The 24,068-nt window shown below is 36.7% G+C and overlaps 2 protein-coding genes across 5 annotated transcripts in view; one reads left to right on the forward strand and one right to left on the reverse strand.

The window, feature by feature from the left end:
• Window positions 1-19,183, reverse strand: LOC128208911 (uncharacterized peptidase YuxL-like). 4 transcript variants are annotated; one of them, XM_052912616.1, is made up of 15 exons: window positions 19,114-19,183; window positions 15,982-16,147; window positions 10,639-10,928; window positions 10,325-10,441; window positions 9,655-9,741; window positions 6,836-6,913; window positions 6,061-6,297; window positions 5,672-5,836; window positions 5,388-5,532; window positions 4,796-4,970; window positions 4,409-4,563; window positions 3,878-4,074; window positions 3,353-3,434; window positions 1,456-1,565; window positions 1-1,032 (listed from the first exon to the last, which is right to left on the reverse strand). In XM_052912616.1, the coding sequence occupies exons 1-15, from the start codon at window positions 19,156-19,158 to the stop codon at window positions 1,009-1,011; spliced, it is 2,073 nt and encodes a 690-aa protein (XP_052768576.1). In that variant the 5' UTR covers window positions 19,159-19,183; the 3' UTR covers window positions 1-1,008. The 4 variants fall into 4 exon arrangements, with proteins under 4 accessions (XP_052768576.1, XP_052768577.1, XP_052768578.1 ...); XM_052912617.1 differs by lacking the exon at window positions 19,114-19,183 and adding an exon at window positions 16,382-16,445; XM_052912618.1 differs by lacking the exon at window positions 19,114-19,183 and adding an exon at window positions 16,247-16,267.
• The window catches only part of LOC128208912 (galactose mutarotase-like), a 14,877-nt gene continuing 7,511 nt past the window's right edge, over window positions 16,703-24,068 (forward strand). The window contains exons 1-5 of the mRNA XM_052912619.1: window positions 16,703-16,852; window positions 17,818-17,945; window positions 18,141-18,301; window positions 18,666-18,875; window positions 19,135-19,216. Of these exons, the coding sequence (XP_052768579.1) occupies window positions 16,788-16,852; window positions 17,818-17,945; window positions 18,141-18,301; window positions 18,666-18,875; window positions 19,135-19,216 (646 nt within the window). The 5' untranslated portion in view covers window positions 16,703-16,787. The remainder of the gene's footprint in view (window positions 16,853-17,817; window positions 17,946-18,140; window positions 18,302-18,665; window positions 18,876-19,134; window positions 19,217-24,068) is intronic.

A 24,068-nucleotide genomic window follows, 5' to 3' on the forward strand; every position in this document is an offset into this window, starting at 1 on the left:
TAACACATTTTGTTTCATATTTAGCCATCAGTAAATTATGTAAAAGCGTGACAATACAACCTTACATGACAACACATGTAAAAAGACCTAATATTGCATTTGGATCAAGTTCATGTTGTACACAATCTTCACAATTAAGAGTCACCTAGAAAACTCGCAAAATATTCATTTTAATAGTACAAATGTCTTTTTGCTATAAAAATATTGAGAAAAACATAAGGTCATCACAGTACACTAGCGCATATAGGGCTGAATGTTTTAATGAAATCAGAATGTAAAAATATATTGTTTCAAAAATCAACCTTCGATTAATATTGTTGCAAGTTCCCATGCATTTAGCAGGGCATAAAAGGGTTGATGTTGATATATTGCGGTATGTTATATGCTGAACATTTCTCTATGAAATACACAATAATTTGAGTATTATAAGATCAAGAGTCAATAATTACATATATTTAACATTTCACAGGTATACAAACATATCATTTTAATTAACACAATGAAAACCATAATGAAGTATTCAGTGCTGGCTTTACATAAGGAAAATCAATTTTGATTAGAGTTGAATAAAGAATTTTTTCCATGTCCACCACAGACAGTAATCAGCAGAGTAAAGATTTATGATAATGAATTAAACTTCATATAAAAAACCATGATATTTACAAATTCATCACATTTGATAAACATTAATTATAAACATCCAAATTATTGTAAACAAAATGTATATGCACATGGGGTAGCCAAATAGGGACATACATGTGGCTATCATTACATGTGGAAGATAAAAAATATTGGATAAAAAAGGTAACACCAAATTTCTTATAATAAACAGTTGTAATCAAATTACAACCCATCAGAATGTATTTCATAAACAGTTATAACACTTAGATAATGATTAATGAATCAGCAGGAATCCATAAGCACTTCATTGTAAACATGTTTTATTAACATCTGTCACATTTTCCTTCCCAGGATTTCATCATGAGCTACTGGCGGCAGTCTGGCACATCACTTCAGGTTGTCAATGGGTAGCTGGGAAAAATAAGGTATCTGTTTAAGTAACAATATTATGTAAATACATTTTAGAGGAAAGATCCCTAACTAGCACACAATTGTCCACATCCCAGATCCCAATGTCTCTACACATCTTACGTGTAACACTTGATTTTATAGCTATTTTTTTAGTTTATTAAATAGCTTTTTAAATTGAAAATATGTTATACATTATTATATTAAAACAGTTGTCTCATTTTCTTTATGGATAGCAATTTTAAATCAAATGCTGTTGTGACATCTTTAATAAGATACTGTATACATGTATGATAATATGAAGCCATGAAAATGTGCTGAAAGAGGTGTTCAATATATACAATATTTTTTTCTAGCAGAATCAGATTAATTTATGGCTTAAGTAAACTCAATAAAGTATTCAAAGGTGAAAAGAATGTAACTCACATTGATATGTTTGTCTGCGGGGTCGTAGCCAAACACCTTGGAAAAGAAGTAAAACTCGCCGTCCAGGGCTGTTTGAATGTTCTCTGCCTTCCGAAATCCATGCTGCTCACCTACAATGGTAGAAGCACAGATTCGACTCATGAGGTGTTTCTGTAGTATTAACAAGAGCATTGCAAACTGGTACCTTGGTCATCTATTCTTGTTGTTGTTTTGTTGGAAAGAAATTAACACAAATACTACTAAAGCCAGAGTTATCGGCCTTGGTACACATATGCTTATTGTCTCATGTGCACTTTATATTTACAAATTTTATTTTAAAATCTTGACTGGTTTTTGAATACCACGCATGGTAAAAAGATTCCACAGGCCAATGGTACAGACCACGACCATGGTAATCACAATATTTGATACTTTTTTCTTTTGGTGAATGGACCGAGGTTAACGCCTCGGTCAATATACACCTTTGAGGACTGTCTGGCTGGTCCTTATAATGGCATATGACCCTCAGTGGTGTGTAATATTTCTTAAATAAACTTTGCACAATTTCTACTTTCCAGCGTTTCTTAAAACATAATCTCATTTTTCAGAAAACAATACAATGTTATGCACTCGTTAAGAATTACGATACAGTATGATCTATTTCTTTAAGCAAAAGAGAATCTTATTAAGTAACATCTCAATGGTTCTTCAGAGTGACAAGAACTGTCACAGAAAGTGACGAATGCCCCTAAAAAGTCATCCAGTTCAATAGATTATTCAAATATTAATATGCCTACATTCAGGAAGAGCTATCATAAATTAAATATATGCTGGCCCCCATGATTGTTGACGACAAGTGTGGAAGAGTGATACAGTAAGAGGTAGAGACATGGGTCTTGCACAAAACACATCGTCCTATGTACTGAATACATGTGCAAAGTAATTATGAAATATCACCGGGAATGACAGAGCTACAGCCCAGATGCAACCACTATATTCTATCTATTTGCATATATGCAGCATTATTGATGATTAAGTGTAACCTGAAAATATTAGGTAGGGTCATGGGGTTTTCTTGCAACACATCACCTTTATGTACACAACACAAGTGCTTATATAACTCTGTGCATGACAACTTTACAGCCTCGACACGGATACTCTTATCTTTGTGCATATATATATATTCAATAAAGATTAAACTCTCAGTGTGACCTTGAACCTTGAGTAAGGGTCCCGGTTCTTGCACGCTACACATTGTCTTTATTTACCAAACACTTGTCCAAAGTAAATTCAAAATCCCTCTATGCATTACAAAGTTACAGCCAGGATATGACTAAGAGTTACTACATCTATGCGCATACATACAACATTACATAACAATAAAGCTCTAGTGTTACCTTGACCTTTGACCAAGTCATCTTTATGTTACAAACACATATGACATGTAATCATAATGAAAGTGTCACTGTGTGGACTTGTACTTTCAGGTAAGGTCGTTGGTCTTGAACACTATATGCTTTATCAGCGAAGACATATAGGTCATTATCGATCATGCCACGTACATAGTGGGCCAGTATCGATCAGGTCACGTACATAGTGGGTCATTATCGATCATGTTACGTACATAGTGGGCTATGCCAAGTAATTTTTGAATCTGTCCTTGCATGACAAAGACTAAGCTCGATGCAGACAGACAGGCAGTCATATGCACGGATGGCAATGAAATACACATATTCAATAATGTATAATCTAGCTATTTCTCAAAATTTGATGTTTAATAAAGGCATCAAGTTCAGTTTCATTAACTATTTTTCACAAATTCTACTATCATTCAGATTGTAAATGAAATGTAGTAAGTTTTAAGTAAGTTTTTGTAGCCAGTGATGTGACAGTTTAAGTTATCCATCGAAGGTCATACCTTTGAAGAGAACATACATGGTCGGCAAGCCTTTCGCCTTCACTGCTTTATACATCATCTCAGCTTGGTTTGGGGGAACTATCTGAAATGACGGAAAGGAATGGGGTTTCTTCAGGGCTGGTGTGTAATGAACATGAATCTGGCTGTTATTCAACCATTCAGTTGATGGACTTATATATTATTGTCAATAAATATCTGGTTGCATAAATCCAGTGGACTGCTTAAACACCCATCTGAAAACTAACCTCTAAAAAGTGAAATGGTAGAGCTAGGCTCCCAATGTTAATTCAGAACCCTTGTACCCAGCTCCAGTCGGTGACCTTTGTCGATGTTTAACAATCAGTACCCCATAGACATGACTGGTTAATCCTTTATCCTTTACAACACCAGATGAAGGAAATCCTCCAATTGAAATGTAATCATTATTTTTAGTTTTGTACATTAGTAGTTATTCAATTATTATGAAAACCCCATACAGATCTGATTCTAGAATAGAACTCCTAGTTAAGTGACATTCAACATCACCTCATCTTCATCCCCCTGGAAGAGAGCGAGGGCACAGTTCAGTTTCTCGATATAGTTGATGGGCGAGCGCTCCTTGTATCTCTTCTTGTCCTCCTCTGTCACATACGGACCGATAACCGTGTCGAGGTAGCGGCTCTCAAACTTGTGTGTTTCCTGGGCTAGGGCTTCCAGGTCTCCTATACCGAAGTGGCTCGCTCCTGTGAAAAAAAGTGTGACAAGAGATCAGATTATATACTTTTCCATGAACAAACTACTTTTTTTCAACTGAAGTTTCATTAAATAACAAGGTTATTGTCGTCATTTTTAAGCTAATATTTTTTTTTCTGAATTCTGAAAAATAAAGGTTTTTAGGATTATGCTACAGTTCTCTAATTCAACGACTATAACATAGGATCATTAAATGTATTCATTAAATTTCAACTCAAATACTTGTTCATGCCAATGTTCTTTAATGTAGCTATGGTTAAAATTATAGCACTCAAATTATGATTATGCACCAAATTTAAACTTTTGACACTTTCAAGTGCTAACCAGCTTTAAATGTATCCCTAAAGGTAACGGCAGCCAATGTTGTATATCCCCCAGCAGACCCGCCATCAATACAAAGTTTGTTGCGGTCTGCTTTTCCAGACTGGGCCAGGAACTCCGCCCCTGTACATGAGTCATCAAGGTCCAATATACCCCACCTGTTGGCAAATGATAGAGATTGACCACATGGAAGTTGATAACATTGGCCTTTTTAAAAAGTGCAACTGATTAGTAATTATTAACTCCAAAATTAGCAACTAAATTTTCAACAAATTTACAACATTTACTTTGATCAAGTTCGAAATATTGCATGTGTCTTCACTGAACACACATCATCAATAGGGAATCAGATAGCGACAAACTGCTGACAACCATGACGTTGCCACTTACTGTCCTCGGAGCCTATGTCTGTACTGCTTCCCATATCCGGTACTGCCACGGTAGTTCACGTCCAGCACCGCCATCCCACGACTCGTGAAGTACTGGGTCTTTAGACTTAATGTGCTGGATGCCTGTGACGTCGGTCCTCCATGGTTCTTCACCAGAAGTGGTGGCAATGTGCCCTCTGATGAATAAAAGAAATAAAATATATAAGGAACTGCCTAAAAAATCTCCTCTAGAGCTAGTTGAAATTTTCTAACTTTTTATGATTAATATAGAGTTTGACTTGTATGCTACCCGGGTATTTTTGTATCTACATAAGAATGCAGAAAGTTTGATGAGTGCTAGAAAAGTAGAATTTCTAGCACTGGTTCATGTATATCAAATGCAGAATAATGAAAATAAACTTGCTACTAATTGGTCATTATTGATACCTGGGACCAATATATTATCTTAAACAGGAATTTCAAATAAAACTCCCTGAAACCATGAACATATCAGGTTAATGATTTAACTGACAGTTTAATTTTATTTTTATATATTGAAAATGAATAACAACTAATACTACATTACACCATTAGCCAGCTAAGACTACATGTACCTGGTGCAGTAAAGTCTTTGTTAACAGGAGGGTAGAAATAACCATACGCCTTTTCCCCGCCGGAGGTTGTCCACGTAATTTCCTTGGGAATGCTAAAGTACGCTTTGTCTACAGAGAGAGACTTGGACTCACGCAAAACTGTCACCTGTACATGGAAAATCGAATATCATTAAGTTGTCATGAACCTTAAGTGTGGATATCTTTTACAAAAAATCACTATTTTTCTCACCAATCATGTCCAATTGTATAAAAATTGTCTCAACATCTATCTATAATACACGTACCTTGTCCGACTGTGTGTCAACCTGTATGACACAGTGGAACTGGGTGGGACTGCCGGCCACACAGTACACCAAGCCGTTCCCGGTCATGTTTACGTATGACAGGTTGATAAAGTCCATCTTTACAGTGCGGTAATTCTTTGTTTTCAGGTTGTACACGCCCATCTCCTAAAAGACAGAAATGAAATACACATAAGTGACCGAATGTTTCATAAATAATTGAGTGTCAGAGTAAGTTAAATTTAAAATTCAATCCATATATATTGATGCAAAATAGAGTATAAATAACTTAAAATTAAACCTTTCAAAGAAATATTTCATTATAGACACAAACAAATTCAACAAAAAAACATAACCAATTTACCAGCAATTAGTAATAACAGTTTACTCACCGAACCAGTAACAGTAACAATGTCCCCATTTCCCCGTGGGTCCACCATGTATGGGTACAGCCCAAACACCCACTGTGGGCCCCCACACTCCTGGCTCCGTGGCAACAGGTTGACATGCTCACCACTCCCGGTCACATGGTACAGGTTCCACCAATCAGTGACATCGCTGATATAGAGCAGTTCATTGTCACATGTCCAGGATGGCTGTATCACGCTGGTGTTATCCCCTCCAGATACCTGTCACATTCAACTTTATCATAAAATGTGTATTATGTAATTACTCACATAAAAACAAGGGGAAGAATTACTCTTTTTAAATATTATGTTGGTGCACAAAACATTTTGAACAGAAAACATCCTTAAATTGGCATGAAACTTGTGTTTAAATACAGGGAACTTCTAGAACAATCTTCATGCACTTCAGTAATAAACACCTGAATATGATCTGCATTTAATTGTGCCAGAAACTGTTTCTAAAAACTAACTTAAGGACAATTAGATCAAGAAAATGCCAACACTCACCATTTGTTATCAATCAGTCAATGGACATATTGATGACAACTACTTTAGGAGTGATGTGCCTTGCACTACATACACACTTGCAATGTCATTGAACACATTTGTACTACGAAGTCCCATGTAGTTATATAGAGATATGTTGAAGGTTACCGGTAAGGATTTTGCACCATCTTGTTCATGCAGTCAACACCAAAGCTAGATGCCAATACCTCAATTTTTTCAGCAAAGCTAGACATAACTGGACATCAAAGTTTACCTGTTTTGCTGAGCCCGACACCAGCCCATCCCCGGTCTCATTAAGGTCTGCTATCCATAGCTCTGTCGTGTCCCATGGCTGGAACAGTACAAATATTTTATAACTATAGATGATAAGAGATGCATCAGTTCCTAGATTGAGGCATTGTACACATACCCAAGTGTGAAGGCTGATACAACAATGAGTCAGTTTCATAAACACTAACAACATGATATTGTCGATAAAGGTCTTTAGATGTGAATTTCTTTTTTCGCCGAATAATGTTTGCATAAAAATTTCAAAGATGAGATATGTATAAAACAGAAATAATTGGTTGATATGAAATGGTATATGTGTTTTCATGTGTGTATGTTTGTGTGTATGTTTGTGTGTATGAATGTATTAACATTTAAGATCCCAAACGTATTAAGGATGTAAAAAGTCTTGATTAATAACCGTTACGTTAGCAATGTTTCTTCTCAAGCCCATCCAAGACAATATCATTGAGGAATAGGTAAAAGTTTAATTAGTTTAGTAGAATTTTCATATTTAAATATGAATAAATCAATTTACGCGCTGCAATTTAACAGTCTTGTTACTGTTGTGAAAACAGCAAACGTATTATTGAAAAAAAAGTTGAAAAAAAAAGAATTATTATTTGTGGCAAATTGATTTAATTCACATTTATGGATTACACAAAAAAGTTATAAAATTACAATAACATACACTTGTACATTGTACGTAAACGTTTTCAATGTTGTCGAATTTTTCGCATTATGTCATCAGGGTCCTTGTGTGTTTCAATGAACAGCTTCAGCAATAGATTTTTATTTTGCCACGTACGGTAATTTAGCGACATGCCGCAAACTGCCATGAAAATATTAGCACCTACAACTCGATCTACAGTTTGACATAAGACACAAGGACAATGTTTAAAATTCAACCACAGGGACTGAAATAGGTGGTCGACATAGCAAAAAAAAAAATTCGACATAGAAAAATCGATACAAATAGGGACCCCAAAACACAATCCCATGAAAGTATCCATAAACTCTTCCTATAGACCAAGTTTGGTCAAGATACGTCAACCCTAACTAAAGTTATTCAGTTTCAACTGTTTTCTATTTTTAGTAACAGTGACCTTGACCTTGAACCTAGGGCACCAATCGCAATCCCATGAATGGTCTCCATAAACTCTTCCTATAGACAAGCTTAGTCAAGATATGTCATCCCTAACTAAAGTTATTCAGTTTCAACCGTTTTTCTATTTTTAGTAACAGTGACCTTGACCTTGACCCTAGGGACCCCAAACGCAATCCAATGAAAGGTATCCATAAACTTTTCCTATTGACCAAGTTTGGTCAAGATATGTCAACCCTAACTAAAGTTATTCAGTTTCAACTGTTTTTCTATTTTTAGTATCATTGACCTTGACCTTGACCCTAGGGACCCCAAATGCAATCCCATGAAAGGTCTCCATAAACTCTTCTTATTGACCAAGTTTAGGCAAGATATGTCATCCCTAATTAAAGTTATTCAGTTTCAACCCTTTTTCTATTTTTAGTAACATTGACCTTGACCACGACTCTAGGGACCCCAAATACAATCCCATGAAAGGTACCCATAAACTCTTTCTATAGACCAAGTTTGGTCAAGATATGTCAACCCGAACAACGACGTTCGCCATTCTAATAACTTTGTGAAAACCTGGTTAATAAAATAAGAAGGAATAAATTCGAGACCAGAGAAAAAAGCCGACACAACCGGAAAGTCGAGATATCTGACTTTGATTTAGCGAGTTTGGACTGTACCTAAGTTCATTTATCACATGCTTTACCTTGTTTCTGGTTCAATAGAACCATCATGTATTTTTCTGTTTTACACATGTCACCTTCTGCATTTAAACCAAAAATGACATCATGAGCATAAGACAAAATTATGACTTCATACAACCGGGTGTGGCATCACAATTTATAAGAAAGCAAATTTTGTGGTAAGTACAGTGTTTATTTTTTATTTCTACTGGATATCATATCTCAGCATTCATCTAACTTATAAATGGATTAAAACAATGAGAAATACATTTTGTTTTTAAATTATTTCAGGGATTTCTTTTTTGCAATGCATGTTGTGCGGGAAATGGCGTTGCTTTGTCTGTTTGTGGTATTCAGCTCATCATTTGCGCAGGTGAAAAAAGTAGGTCTGTTTGCTATTTTTTTACGGAAAAAAGATTCTGGCACTTATCATGATATAAAACAACTTGTTCGCTAAATAACTTATTTCCAAAAATACCGTAAAACAAGAGTATCACTGGAAGTGATGGATGCTCCAAAATGAGCCCAATTTATATGAAAAGGCAGAAATTGTATTACAATGTAATGTCAGATAGAAATAAAAGGGTTGTAGCAATCTTATACACAAGTTGGGAAATTCATAACATTGAAAGATATGGGCAGGTTTAAGAATTAATTAGATTTTAAAATAAATTTCAAGCAATGAAATAAAAAAGCAGCAATGAAATTCATAAACACAGTAGATAAGGAGCTTTGCATGATAGCCTCAATATGAATCTTTCAAAATATTTATAAATTGATTGCTATCTATCTATATACCAAGTTTCATATGAATCCCTTAAGAACAATCAAAGATATGGCTCGAACAAGCACTTTTTACAGAAAAATATCAGGTTAAGGGGGATTGCTAAATAAATATGCAGGGTAGGATTATTATTCGTGGATACTGCATTTTCTGTTATTTTCATCAATCTACATTTTAAGTTTTATTTCAATCCCTTTAGTATTTTAAGACAAGCACCCATTATAAAAAAATGTAAACCTCACCATGTTTGGGTGGTTCCACTGGATCCAGGCAATCTTCTTGCCATCGGGGGACACTCGTGGGCTGCTGTAGAAGTCACATCCTGACGCCTGCACAATGAAAACAAGATTAAACTATACTTTGTCAATCGCTATTAGTCTATTACAACCGGTAACAGTAATAATGAAAATATGTCTTGAAGAATGGAAGTACCAGAGAAACATTTACATAAAATTATTATATACATCAATATGCAAATAATGACTTCAGAACAAACCCTGATCAAATGCAGACAAATCATTTAGAAGTTGTTAAGTTCAAGCGAAAAATTTCGGCATTTTTGATTTTGAAAAAAATGATCAGACGGCAATTTCTAGTAAGATTTAATATTTCAGTAATTTGTTAAGAAATTGTTTAAAATATGTAAATATTCTATGATAATGTACATTTCTATCACTTTATACTAAATTCCAATGGTAAACTTAATTAAGGGTTCAAGCTCTTATAAATATGCTAGCAATCTGAGACAGAAAACTAAATAAAATATAAAGATACTCACACAATACACTCCTTGCTAGATTGTAAAGTTCCCAGAATATATAGCTTGCTAGCACTAACTTTTCATTTGGAGCAATCTGTCATTAAACATATGACAGTTTAAATTATAAATGATAATATCCAGACTTTCCTTACCAAAACTACCTGGTCGCCAGTGTCTGGGTTGATGGTAACAACAGTGTTGACTGCCTCTTTTTTCTGCCCCTTTACCCCGCTGCTGTGGTCCTCCCGCACACAGTAGATCCTTCCAGTCTGAAAAAGTGGGCTTATCAGCTTAACACAAGATTGGAATCAGGTTCTGAGATAAATTTAGTTAATCAAGTATCTATCCTACATATGTATGTATCTTCCAGATATTCAAAATATTATAGTATGTTTACCAAGAAAGCTTACATGTGAAAGTGAGATATTTCCATATAATTCTCCCTATTTCTCTGGCAACCACAAACCTTAGCATTCAAACTTCCATCAGCATAACGCCATCCCTTTCCTTCTTTAGTGACAGGGACAGGTTTTTCACCAGGGGCTGTTTGCTTATACATGTTCTGATCAGCAAAATTGCTAAAATACAGTGTGCCATTGAAGACAAAGGCTGCTCCCCCGCCATACTCATGCACTCTTGTTCTGGCGTTGAATCCTTCTGGGGTCCATGACTGATAGCCCTCGGTGCCAACCTTGTGTGAGCAAATCACGTACCGCCCACCTTCATCATACCGCAGTTCACTCCAGTATACTGTATCTGAAAAGGACACAAATTGTAGATGGATATACATATTTTAATGCAATTTCAATGCATTTTTATGTACACATACTAGCTATGTACAATGTACTCATTTCAATGTAAATCCAACCTACATTGAATAATTTTTGGCCATATGATGCTGCAATTATTTGCCGGTCGGGGGCCCTCATATCAAGTCTGCTAATCTGACCATAAGGTCTATTGTTCTGGGTTGTATGGGCAAGTCTTTTGAAAATGCAATGCCAAGATACAGCCTGGACAAGGATCATTTCAACTGTTGACCTCTAAGAGTCCTTTACATTTGAGGTGCAAACCTGGGTCTTTTGAGCAACATGCCACCTCATCATGTTGAACTTTCATGGCAAGTTTTAAAAAAATTCTACAATGCAAAGTTCAACATACAGCCTGGAAAAGGATCATTTCAACCTTTGACCTGTAACCTTGACCTTCACCTTTGGGGTACAGACCTGGGTCTTGTGTGCGACACTCCATCTTATCATGGTGAACCTTCATGGCAAGTTTTTTGAAAATCCTATTATGCATGGTCAAGATATGATCATGGACAAAGTCCAGTGCGGACAGATGCATATACACAAACGGAACTGCCATTGTGATAACTATGTCTTGCTCAAGGCAAGCAGGCATGACAATACAATAGTTCAGTGAATACATAGCTTTAATATATCAATACAAGACTCAAGGCAAGCAGGCATGACAATACAATAGTTCAGTGAATACATGGCTTTAATATATCAATACAAGACTTAAGGCAAGCAGGCATGACAATACAATAGTTCATTGAATACATGGCTTTAATATATCAATACAAGACTTAAGGCAAGCAGGCATGACAGTACAATAGTTCATTGAATACATGGCTTTAATATATCAATACAAGACTTAAGGCAAGCAGGCATGACAATACAATAGTTCAGTGAATACATGGCTTTAATATATCAATACAAGACTTAAGGCAAGAATGAGAAATAATTGTTTATCATTAAGGGCAGAAAATTGTCCTGAATATTTAAGTTAAACTTTTTATCTCTTTTAAGTATAAAACTGCATCAAGATTTATTCTCTATCTTCTAAGATAGGCAGCACATAAAACAAATACAAATTTGAATAGTTGTGGCCTTTTATTCTGCCTGACAACGCATCACATGACCAATTCATCATTACGTGACTTTAATTGTATTCACCTGTCATTGTAAACAAAAGGGTATGGTTTTACTGTATTTGCATGATGTCACATTCTGAGCAGATGCTCGAAAATAGCGGCCAATGGAATGTTGTTATGAAAATAAATTTGCTTTTTTTAGTTAATGTAATCATTGACCATGTAGCAAAGTTGGAAAATAGACCCACCAGGGCCCATGGTCAATCTATTATTGCATGCAAATTTAATAGGACAATTAAGGTAAATGGAATAAAAACATCAATGACCCTAAAAAAATTAAAAATTGACAAATTGCTTTAATTTAGAATCATCTTTTGACAATTTTGTTTGGGCAACAGTAGGTTAACACTTATAAATGTCCAAATGTTAAACAAGTTTCCTTAATGCGCATTTTTGTGGCGAAGTAAAGACTGATAGTCCAGTCATATTGTGACAAAATTTTACCTAATTGTGCACTTTTGGTTAAAATCATGAAACTCTGCCTGACACTGTCAGGCTGACACTTGTGCACCCTGATAAACAAGCTCAGGACCAACCTAAATTTTGTCCACGATGGCAACCAAGATGCCATCACCTTAAATCTAATAAAGAGGAACTGTCATAAATAAATAAAATATTTTATTAGATGCTTTCCTGTGTTTTATAAAAATTGATCATTGAAAATTAAGAGCTGTTGTAGGACAGCTGCTTGACTATACACAGCTATGTCTTAAAAATGAATACAATAATCATGAAATATGTGCCTGTCAAAGACAATAAAAATAAGTCAAATAAATGAGTAAACAAGAAAAACTCCAATGCCACAAAGCCAGGTTTTCAATGATTGACTTCAGGCTTCATTGTGTGATTCAGTTTCAACTTATTTTTTCCATTTTTAGTAACAGTGACCTTAACCTGGACCCTAGTGGGTCAAATGCAATCCCATGGAAGTCCTTCATAAACTCTTCCTACATACCAAGTTTGGTCACAATATGTCAATCCTAACTTAAGCCATTCAGTACCAAATGGTCATCTTTTTTGTAACGGTGAGTTTGAACCTAGTGGCCTCCAAATTCAATGCCATAAAAGGTATCCATAAACCTTTCCCATATACCAAGTTTGGTTGCAATATGTCAACCCAAACTATAAAGTTATTCAATACCAACCACTTTTCTATCTTAAGTAACAGTGACCTTGACCCTAGGGGCCCCAAACACAATCATTGCCATGAAAGGTCTTTGTAAACTCTTCCTACATATACATATCAAGTTTATTTGCAATATGTCCACCCTAACTGAAGTTATTCACTACCAACCATTTTTAGTAACAGTGACCTTTACCTTAATTCTGAAAGGCCCCAAGTGCAATCCCATAAAAGGTCTCCATGAATTCTTCCTATATATCAAATTTGGTCATTATATGTCTAACCTAAAGAGGTGAGTTTGAAGCAGCCCTACCGCTGGCCTGCCTAAACATTCTAATATACAAAAATGTACATGTCAAAAGCAATACAATTAAAATAAAAATAAAACAAAGTAAACAAAATGGTCAAGGGCCATAATTTGTATTTTTGGTTAAAATGGAGTTATGTCACCTAATTTGTGCGATGGCCACTGTGTAAACTATAAACGCAATTAAATGAAAACTATGATATCAGAGTTAAAACCCAAAGTTGCCCAAAAACTTTCACAAAACTTATGAAGTAAATCAAGGGCAATAATTTGTAAAGTTGTTTAATATGGAGTTATATCAAAATTTTTGGAACTTCTGATTGGGTTTTTTTATTGGAAAATTGGGACAAGAGATACTTTGAGCCATTGGGAATATGACCGAATGCCAGCTTTAACAAAAGCTATCACAGAGACAGCGCGCTCGACTATTCCGCCGCTTTTCAGTGTATGGATTGAAAAGTTTTGGCGAAACATGCATGGATCACTGTTAAATTAAATTTCAATGCAAAACATGATGTGCTAAGAAATTTACATAAATTTAATTTGAAAATATTTGGGGTACGCAAACTTTAACGTAAATTCTAAGTCGCAAAAGGGGCATAATTTTTATCAAAATGCTTGATAGAGTTACCTCCTCCTGTGTACAGGTTGGGGGCATGATGGTGAACAAGTGTGCTAAGTTTCAAAGCCAGATGTCAATGGACTTTGAAAATATTTGAGGTGGTATGCAAACTTTAACGTAAGTTCTAAATCGAAAAAGGGGCATAATTTTGTTAAAATGCTTGATAAAGTTACCTCCTCCTGTGTACAGGTTGGGGGCATGATGGTGAACAAGTGTGCAAAGTTTCAAAGCCATATGTCAATGGACTTTGAAAATATTTGAGGTGGTACGCAAACTTTAACATCAATTCTAAGTTGAAAAAGGGGCATAATTTTGTTAAAATGCCTTGATAAAGTTTTCTCTTCCTGTGTACAGGTTGGGGGCATGATGGTGAACACGTGAGCAAAGTTTCAAAGCCATATGTCAATGAACTTTGAAAACATTTGAGGTGGTACACAAACTCTTACAAAAACTTTAACATAAGTGGTTACGCCGACGCCGATGCAGACGCCGACGTTTGGGTGACTAGGATAGCTCTCCTTATTCTTCGAATAGTCGAGCTAAAAATCACAGAAAAAAAACCCTGAGCACTGGTCTATATATTCACATTTTTTTGGTCAACAGCCTATTCACACAAGCAGTAGCTACAATATTGAGCATTCAGGGATACTTGTTTTTTTTATTTTGACATTTCTTATGTCTTGAGTCTGCCATAGTCATAAAATCATCAAAAGACTTGTTGACGGCCATTTTAATAGGTGGACTAACATAAATATGCAGCAAATTAGCCTATGCACTAGTCCAAATAATTGTACATTTACGTATTTTTTTTAAGATTTTCGATATTGCAAATCCTTCAAGTACAAATTGTTTTGTACCAAAAGTGGGTAGTTATTCCCATTGGAATTCCGGGTTAAACACTATTGCGTCAATAAATATCATAAAAACAAGAAATATTACCAGATATTGTTATTTTATATTAGTTCCATACAAAAATAAATAAATATCCAACAAAGTATTATGAGTTTGATGTGTTTTTTTCATTTCATACTGTCAAAACATAATTATATATATACATGAATTGCACCGGAAGGCTGCGGTTCACAGTTTTACAACAATCGGAACACCTCGGAGATGGCCGAGTTGTTAGGATTGAATTTACGAGGATGGCTGAGTTGTTACAATTGGCTTAGTTGTTGTCTGTATCAGTCAAGTTTCATTTTATTGGAAAGGTAAATCCTGTGTTTAAATGCATTGTAAGCTTGATTTGTGCAAAAAACCCGTAGACTGTAGAAGCATTAAGTAAATAAATCATAATACTGCTTCCCTTTTTGTCGTCTGACCACTTCCCGTCGGCCACAGTTAATTAGGATAGCAGTCAATCTTATTAGGAATGCCGAAGAACACGATGAGAATCTTATTTGAATTAAGCTTGTATCAATGACTATCCAAATCGGCTATGATGGCTCAAGAGCCCTCTTACAAATTTTCACATCGCGAAAAAAAATTGACAGAAAACACGTTGCGAAAATGTATGACATTTCTATAAAATCAGACTCTTTTTTTTTGGGGGGGGGGGGGGGGTTGTCGCCGGGTCCTGTACAATTGAGGTTCTAAAATTTTAGAAGCCCTGTAGCAGGGAATGTCCCATGTCCCTGGGGTGCGGGGGCATTTTGCGGGGGTTTCACCAGCAGTTCGTCCCTGCAGGGGGGGGGGGATTTTGCCTGGGCTTGGCCGGACGGAAATTCAAGGTCCCCGCTATTCCCCAGACCTGAGGGGGCCATGGTATCAATTGACTGGTGCATAATGATGTGAAATAGCAAGACACTATCAGCAAACCTTTGTTTTCAATACATGGGTCAACATGTACGCCCTGGAATGTCACACTGCTCTCTGACACCAGTTTACTGCTGATGGGAGAAGCCCAGGATCCATACGGCGAAACTTTGGTGCCCATCTTTCTTATCAGTCGTTGACAGCTATTCACTGTCCGGATGTTTTGACCCTGAATTAGAAAACTTTTTGTTACTCGAGTCAGACCGAGCCTAATATTTTGCATTGGTTCAAAAACCTTTATTTATTGTACAATAAAATCATAAATTACTTTGTTTTGGCAAAAGGCAGACTTGATTAATCTAATGTAATTTAATTTAATCGATCACCCATCTTGAAGCAGTCAACAATTATGTTCGATCTAATCGTACTCCTAGCCTGGGACCAATAATGTAATCTTATTTACTCCCAGTCCTAGCCTAAGTTCGATCATCAAATGCCGATACAGTCGGTCAATAGCTATTCATAGCTAATGTTTTCTCTGTTATGTCATACCGACTGAAAATAAAATTTGATTTGATTTGATTTGAAAGATTGTTGATATAAATCTTTTAGATATTGAAAAACAAAACAAACAAAAAAAACAACAAAAAAACTTTCAAATTTTGTAAATCAAATATTGATAACACAAACATTCATACATCTAAAGATATTGCAAATGCGTACTCACCACTGTAGGAATACATCACAGTATATTAAGTACTGATGAAGATTTGAATCGGAAGAGTTCAAGGTCCCGGTGATAACTCTCCACTAAACGTTATCTTATGACTACTTACGCACATTTCTCTCTAAAATATTAGAATCTTAAAATGAGTTTAAAAGAAATTACCAAAGAGCATTTTGGGAAAACGTCTGACGGAAAAGACGTTTATGTGTAAGTTAACTTATTTTCTTTATTTCAATTCATACGTACACTAGGGATGTGGGTTAACAATAATTTCGTTCCCTAGTATTTTCGTACTCTCCAATTTTCGGTGATTTTGTACCCTTTGAACATTCATAACCGAAACCTATAATATGTAATTTTGTTTAAGCTTTATTTTTTCAGCTAAAACTGAGTAGTGATTGTAGTGATTATACGAGGGTTGTCCGGGAAGTTTTGAAGCTACAAGTTCGATGATAGGATGCATTTTTTTTTATCTCATATGGAGAAATTCTGAAATGTTTAACACTATACTACGAAATGAACGCATTCAGCAAACATTTCAAAAAGTTAGTCACGGAGCACTTCGATCGTAGTCAAATGGCGTCACGTCATTTACATTTTTTAAACTGAACCCCGTTCTTTCTGCTGTTACGGTGACATTCAATCCATTGCTTGCATGATTGACTATATATATATATATGGTACGAAATGACTGGTTCCCGGGATGTCATGCCAGCACATTGTATACCGGTTTTATATATATCATCAGTCTGTTCAAGCACAATGTAAAGTTTCACGTAGATATATATATATACATGGACCGACATGATTTTTGTTTTATTAACTAATGCATTGGCAACCACGTACACCATGCAGATAAATATGAAAAAATAAAACTGACATTGTTTGCAATTATCGCATTCTTTCATATACATTGTAATACTATGTGTTATGAAATTGCCAGTGTACAGATTGTACAGATGCCCGTCTCTCGGGTCGTATAGGCACCATCACCCCCACCCCCAACTGCCGCATCTGTCCTGGTTTCAATTCAGGAATTACATCAACGTCTTCTAATAGATGTCTTATATTCACAATCGATGTTAAAAAAAGTTGAATACACTTAATGATTAATCGGAAATAATTGGTGATTTACATCACTCAAGTTCATTTTAGCTGTGTTTTCACAATAGGTTCATCCTGCGCGCGGGGGGCGTGACGGTACGGGTGCTCAACTTCGGCTGTGTGGTAAAGGAAATTCTCGTACCGGACAAGGACGGCAACATAACCGACATCTGCCTCGGACACGATACATTCGAAGGTACATACTTGTAGTGAAGGCAGAGAGTCGTTGCTTATGAGTAACATACAACATGAACGTCTTTGGTATAACTGGGCCGAAGATTTAACTCCCTAAACGGACGCTCGATCTACTATGCACTTATTGGACTGTATTGTGAGTCCGTCCGGTATTTGCAAAAAACGTCCATTTCTTTACAGCGTTTTCACCTTCCAGGCTATGAGGACAACCCAGCGTTTCTAGGTGCTATTTGCGGGCGGGTGGCGAACAGGATTGACGGGGCGACATTTGAGCTTGACGGCAAGCGCTATGACGTCAGCAAAAACGACCCGCTTGGAAACAACTTATGTCACGGCGGCTTTGTTGGCTTTACGAGGGTACGTTTTTGGGACAGCAAACTCAGCAGACTATAACCGGTTTATTATTTAAGACCTTTGTTATGTCTTAAAACATAAACTAATGATACATAGCCATGATTGAGTAATTATTGAAGTAATCAGTATTTAATGCGCTAACCGGCAATATGAGTTCGTGTAAATGTAAGTGCATGCCGGTTTTAGAAAAACTGCCTAATTTACGAATACACTTATTTGTGCACGTTAATGATTAAGTAGTTTACAACTATTCTCACACTGTTCATGTAGTTCTTTGTCGTGTATCTTGTTTGATCATATGGTTACATACTTATTATATTGCTTATACACGTAGTTATAAATATATCAGTATACATTATTCGTATAGAGATGTTTCGACTGGAAAATCGACGGCTTCAAGTTAATCCTGACGTACACAGACGTGGACGGAGCGGAGGGGTTCCCGGGAGACGTTGACGTCACGGTGACATATGAGCTGACGTCAGACGCGGAGTTCATGATGGATTACCAGGCGACTACGAACAAAGCCACTCCAATAGACATGGCGAATCACTTCATGGTTAACCTAGCTGGACATGTAGGCTCACAATTTAGTGTACACCTAGTCGTTTGTGCACATACATTAACTTGTTATAGTATCTATAAGTAGAGATACAGATCTGAAGATGACTGGTTTAAATCAAACAACACATGTGTTCTTTTTTAAAATATAAACGAGTAATTAATTACATTTGTATACTACTAATAATTTACTAGTATAATGTTTTTGCATATGTGTCGTCAGAACTTATAAATACAGTACTTGTACTACTTACTATTGCCCCGATTATTTCTAGGACCATGGGTATGTTGGCGATCATATCGTTACCTCAAACTCCTCCGAAATCTTGGAATTTAACGAACGATTTATTCCAACAGGTTAGATATTCGAATGTGTTTCCCCGTTATCATCATTTATGTTCTATTGTTTCCGGAGTAATGGACAACCTGGTTTCACTATGTATGGAAATAATGTAACGTTTCTTCCCTAGCTAGCTCGGACACGCTACATTAAATTAAACTATAAACCTATTCTCGGACTGCATTGTCCCAAAAATTAAGTATGAAATTTATATTATATACACGTGATTGACAATGATTGCTTACAAAACCGAATGATTGGAGAAATAATTATTATTCTTCAAGAATCAACGTTCAATTATCCCAAAAGCAAGAACGAACAAACAGAAACACTACAACAACTATGCTGTAACTTCAAACAGGACCAGCATACAAAACGCTCATAAACCAATCACAATATATCAGCGAAACCCACAGTCCTAAATGTATAGCTTTTACGGGGAATCAAACCATTGACCCTGTTCCGTCTGTATCGCAATGATCCAGGCTTACTAAGAGGCCAAAAAGAAACCCCACGGATGTCCGAACCTGGAAACTAGAAGCTGTAGCGCAATGCTTCACTTTAATTCTCCTAGCCTCCAATAGTTCAGAACCCGCCCTAAACAGTACAAAAAGATACTTCAAAGAATCCCTATATATTATTAACTTGATGTTCTCACATCGGCGTCGAGACACGAACTAACTAATTCTATGCATTTCGCTTCTTATATACCCTCACATCACGTGACCAGAATGGAATGGTCCATTCTTAACAAGCTCTAAGGGTGAAACCATTATATATAACTAGCGTTACAGAGTAGGGGTGTCAACTTTATCAAACATACGAAAACGTAGAAAACTATTAAGAATACAACTTATTCGTATTAATTAATCATTTACTAGCTAAATTTAGACATTTAATACTAAAACCATAACATTAGTATTAAATACACGAAATCATATAAAGAAGTAATAGCGATAATGGCGAAAACCGTTTTTACGGTAAATAGTCAAATTCTTTATAACTTTCACTGAGACAGAAGAAGTTGATTTGTTTCATTCTTGAAATATGAAAAATAGACGTTTACTTGATTATCCTTTTATTTAAAGCTCAAACGAAGTGTAAAATCTCAACTTACTTTTCAGACGATAACACTATTTACTTTGTACGTATAACATAAAAACCTACGCCCAACTGTACTATCCGGAAATGTTTACTTTCCGGGCTCCGGCCTTTATGACTCCAAGAACATTACATTACCCACGCCTCCGGGTACATGCGTCCCGCATGAGTAAAAGAAATAAGTCACTAGAACAAGAGACCAAATATTTTCAAAACAATATCTATTCAAAATTAAGTTAACACACAGATAGGTACATTTTCCCGTAAAATTAAGGTTTCAAAGGTTATCAAAAAAAAAAAATGCCAAACATTCCTCATACGCATGGAATACCTTTTCCACAAAAATAAAAATAAAATAAAATAAAACAAAAATAAATATCAAGTATGTACAGACAAACACCTTCTTGGTGTATTAAACTTTTATCAAGTCATGATTTTAAACCCTATTCATGCACGTTCTAGTGACCGCTTTAAAAACATGCAACTTCACTGAATGTCAATTTCCAAGTCAACTTCACCATTCTCGGACACCTTGAAGGTGATGTCTTCCGGACGAATAGTGCCTTCATCCAGAATATCTCCCAAGTTTATATCAAGCTTCATCTTCTTAGATTTCTGCCTGACCATTGACGTTTCGTAAATAGTGTCATCATCTTCCGAAACGCTTAGTTTCTGCTTTAGCTTCATCCCTTCTTCTACTCGGCAGAAATGAAGATTGACGTGTCTGTTCCGACCAGACGTCGTTAGAAAACTCGCATCATCCCGAGGCGGCTGTTCTTTCTCCTTCTCAAACACCCTTGTTTTCTCTGATATGGTATTTGGCTTCTCACTTTGAAGCACACGTTTTCTTGGCCCAGGGAGCATTGGTGTGGTAGGCTTTCGGACAGTCCTACCTTCTAATACTTTCTCCATTTCACAACCCTTTAGGCTTTCATCCTTACTAGAACCTGGTTTCACGCCACCATCAGCATCATTAACATAAAGTTCACTGTCGTCACTTTCACAATCACTCTCCTGTTCGGCAACCTCCTGCTCACTATCAGAGAGTTCCAGATCCACCTCCGGATCCACATCCCACACTTCCTCTTCCATAACTGTACCTTTAGCTAGTTCCGATTGCTCTTTCGGCGCTTCCCCTGCCTTACTTTGTGTTGTGCAAATTTCAGCTGATTGTTTTGTCTTCGAGTTCTCCCTTATCCCATGCACATTTTTCAAATGTTTCTGGAGATACTCCCGCTTCTTGAAGAGTTTTGCACATACTCTACAAATAACGTTCGGTTCTGGGACACACTTCTTTATGTGCTCATGGAACACCTGTCCAGAAGGAACCTCCTTCATACACTTCGGACATATTGGGCGACACTGGTCTTTCCGAGGGGTCTGCTTAGTGTTTGCCATTCCAACCTGAAAATAGAAAAGATAATCTTTTGACCATACAGGTGGCTTACGTTTTCTACCCCCAGTCAGTGTTTCTCGCAAATCATCAATCTCAGGAGTATCATCACTCTCACAACCAGTAGTCTTAAACTGTGTATTATCCTGATCATTTGAAAGAGTTTCACTATCATTATCCTCTGATTCACACTGGATTTCTTCGCCTATTAACAACTGCGTTTTACACTTTCTCATCCTGTCACAGTGTACAACTTGCTCAGTTCTGTTTCTTCCACAGTCTATTTTGTAAAGAACGTCTGAGAACTTAGCTACTACAGTGTATGGTCCACGCCAAAAAGATGTTAGTTTTGATGACGTGCCTGACTTCTTGACAGGGAAATACACGTACACCTTGTCACTTGGACTAAAATGCTCATATGAAGTTCTCTTGTCATGTATCTGTTTCTGCCTTAACATCGCTTTCCCTGTGCTTTGTCTGACAAATGCATGAGCTGATTCCATCTTCTCTTTAAGCTCCCAAACCCATTCATGGTCAGGAATTTCACGAATACCTGAAGGTAACTCATACAGTAGGTCCAACGGGGTTGAAACCTCCCGCCCCAACATGAGCATGTTTGGTGTCATTCCTGTAGTTTCATGCTCAGCACTTCTGTACGCCATGAGAACATAGGGTATTTGCTTATCCCAGTTTCTGTGATTGTCTTGGACATACGCACTTAGCATAGTTGTAAGTGTTCTATTAAATCGTTCGACCATACCGTCAGATTGAGGATGGTATGGTGTCGTCCTAGTTTTCTCTATGTTCAACAATTTACACATTTCTTGGAAAAGTTTACTTTCAAATTGGCTACCTTGGTCCGAATGAATCTTTCTTGGTATGCCAAACCTAGTAATGACTTCTTCGACTAATATATTTGCAACTGTTCTTGCTTCCATGTTTCTCATAGGTAAACATTCAACCCACTTTGTGAAATAATCAGATATCACAAGGATATACCGATTACCGCTTTCAGTCTCAGGCAGTTCACCTAAAATGTCAATCGCAATCCTTTCCATGGGATAACCACTCCGTACAATTTGCATTGGTGCTTGCTTGGTTTTGTTAGGTCCTTTTCGTGTCATGCACGTTTCACATCCATTCACATAGATCCGGACATCCTTCTGGAGACCTGGCCAGAAATAGGTTTGTCTGATCTTTTTGAGGGTTTTCTTAAAACCTAAATGACCAGCTGCTTTGATATCATGGGCATGAATAAGGACTTTCCTTCTCTGTTTAGTCGGTATCAACACTTGATACGTTGTTTGTCTGATCGCAAAGTGTTCAAACCTTCGTACCAGAACTCCTTTTTGTAGTTCTAGACGTTCAAATTGACTCCACAAACTTTTTAATGTATAACTCTCATCAGCAATTTCAGAAAAGGTTGGCTTTTTGTCGTCGTGGATCCATGTAATTACCCTGGCTATGTCCTTGTCTTCGGTTTGTAATGACTCCAGATCATCTGTGTCATTACTAGTTGTTTTAACACAGTTTACGCTCCCTGTCGGGCTGAGCCTTTCTTTATCACTCATACCATACTGTCTACATGGTATCCTGCTAAGTCCGTCTGCATTTCCATGAGATCGCCCTTGTCTGTGTTCTATTGTCATTTGATATGAAGATAAAGCTTCAATCCATCGAGCCACTTGCCCTTCTGGGTTTTTGAACTTCATTAACCACTTAAGTGACCCATGATCTGTTCGCACATTAAATGGTTTGCCATACAGATAGTGTTTGAAATACATTGTGAAGAACACCAAAGCCAATAGCTCTTTTCTTGTGACACAGTACTGGCGTTCAGCCTTAGTGAGTGTCCTACTAGCATAAGCAACTACTTTTTCCTTACCATCAGTCTTCTGCGATAATACTGCGCCTATAGCAAAGTCACTGGCGTCTGTATCTAAAACAAACTGCTTACTGAAGTCTGGATGAACGAGCAATGGAGCTGTAACTAAACTATGCTTTAATTTTGCAAAGGCGTCTTGGCAATCAGATACCCATTCAAACTTTCTTCCCTTTTCTGTCAACCTGTGAAGTGGCTTGGCAATGTGAGAGTAGTTTGCGATGAAGCGTCGATAATAGCCACATAGCCCTAGGAAAGAGCGTACCTCTGTCACATTGCAGGGTGTTGGCCATTGCCTTATGCAATCTATCTTCTTTGGATCGGTTTTCACGCCATGCTCGCTGATTATATGACCGAGGAATTCTACCTCTTTTCTGAAGAGCTGGCATTTGCTAGGTTTTAATTTCAAACCTGCATCTTCGAACCGTTGAAAAACGCATTCCAAGTTTTTCATCATGTTTCGAAATGTTTTTCCAACCACTATAACGTCATC

Source organism: Mya arenaria, chromosome 11, assembly GCF_026914265.1.
Source record: "Mya arenaria isolate MELC-2E11 chromosome 11, ASM2691426v1".
Lineage (NCBI taxonomy): Eukaryota > Metazoa > Mollusca > Bivalvia > Myida > Myidae > Mya > Mya arenaria.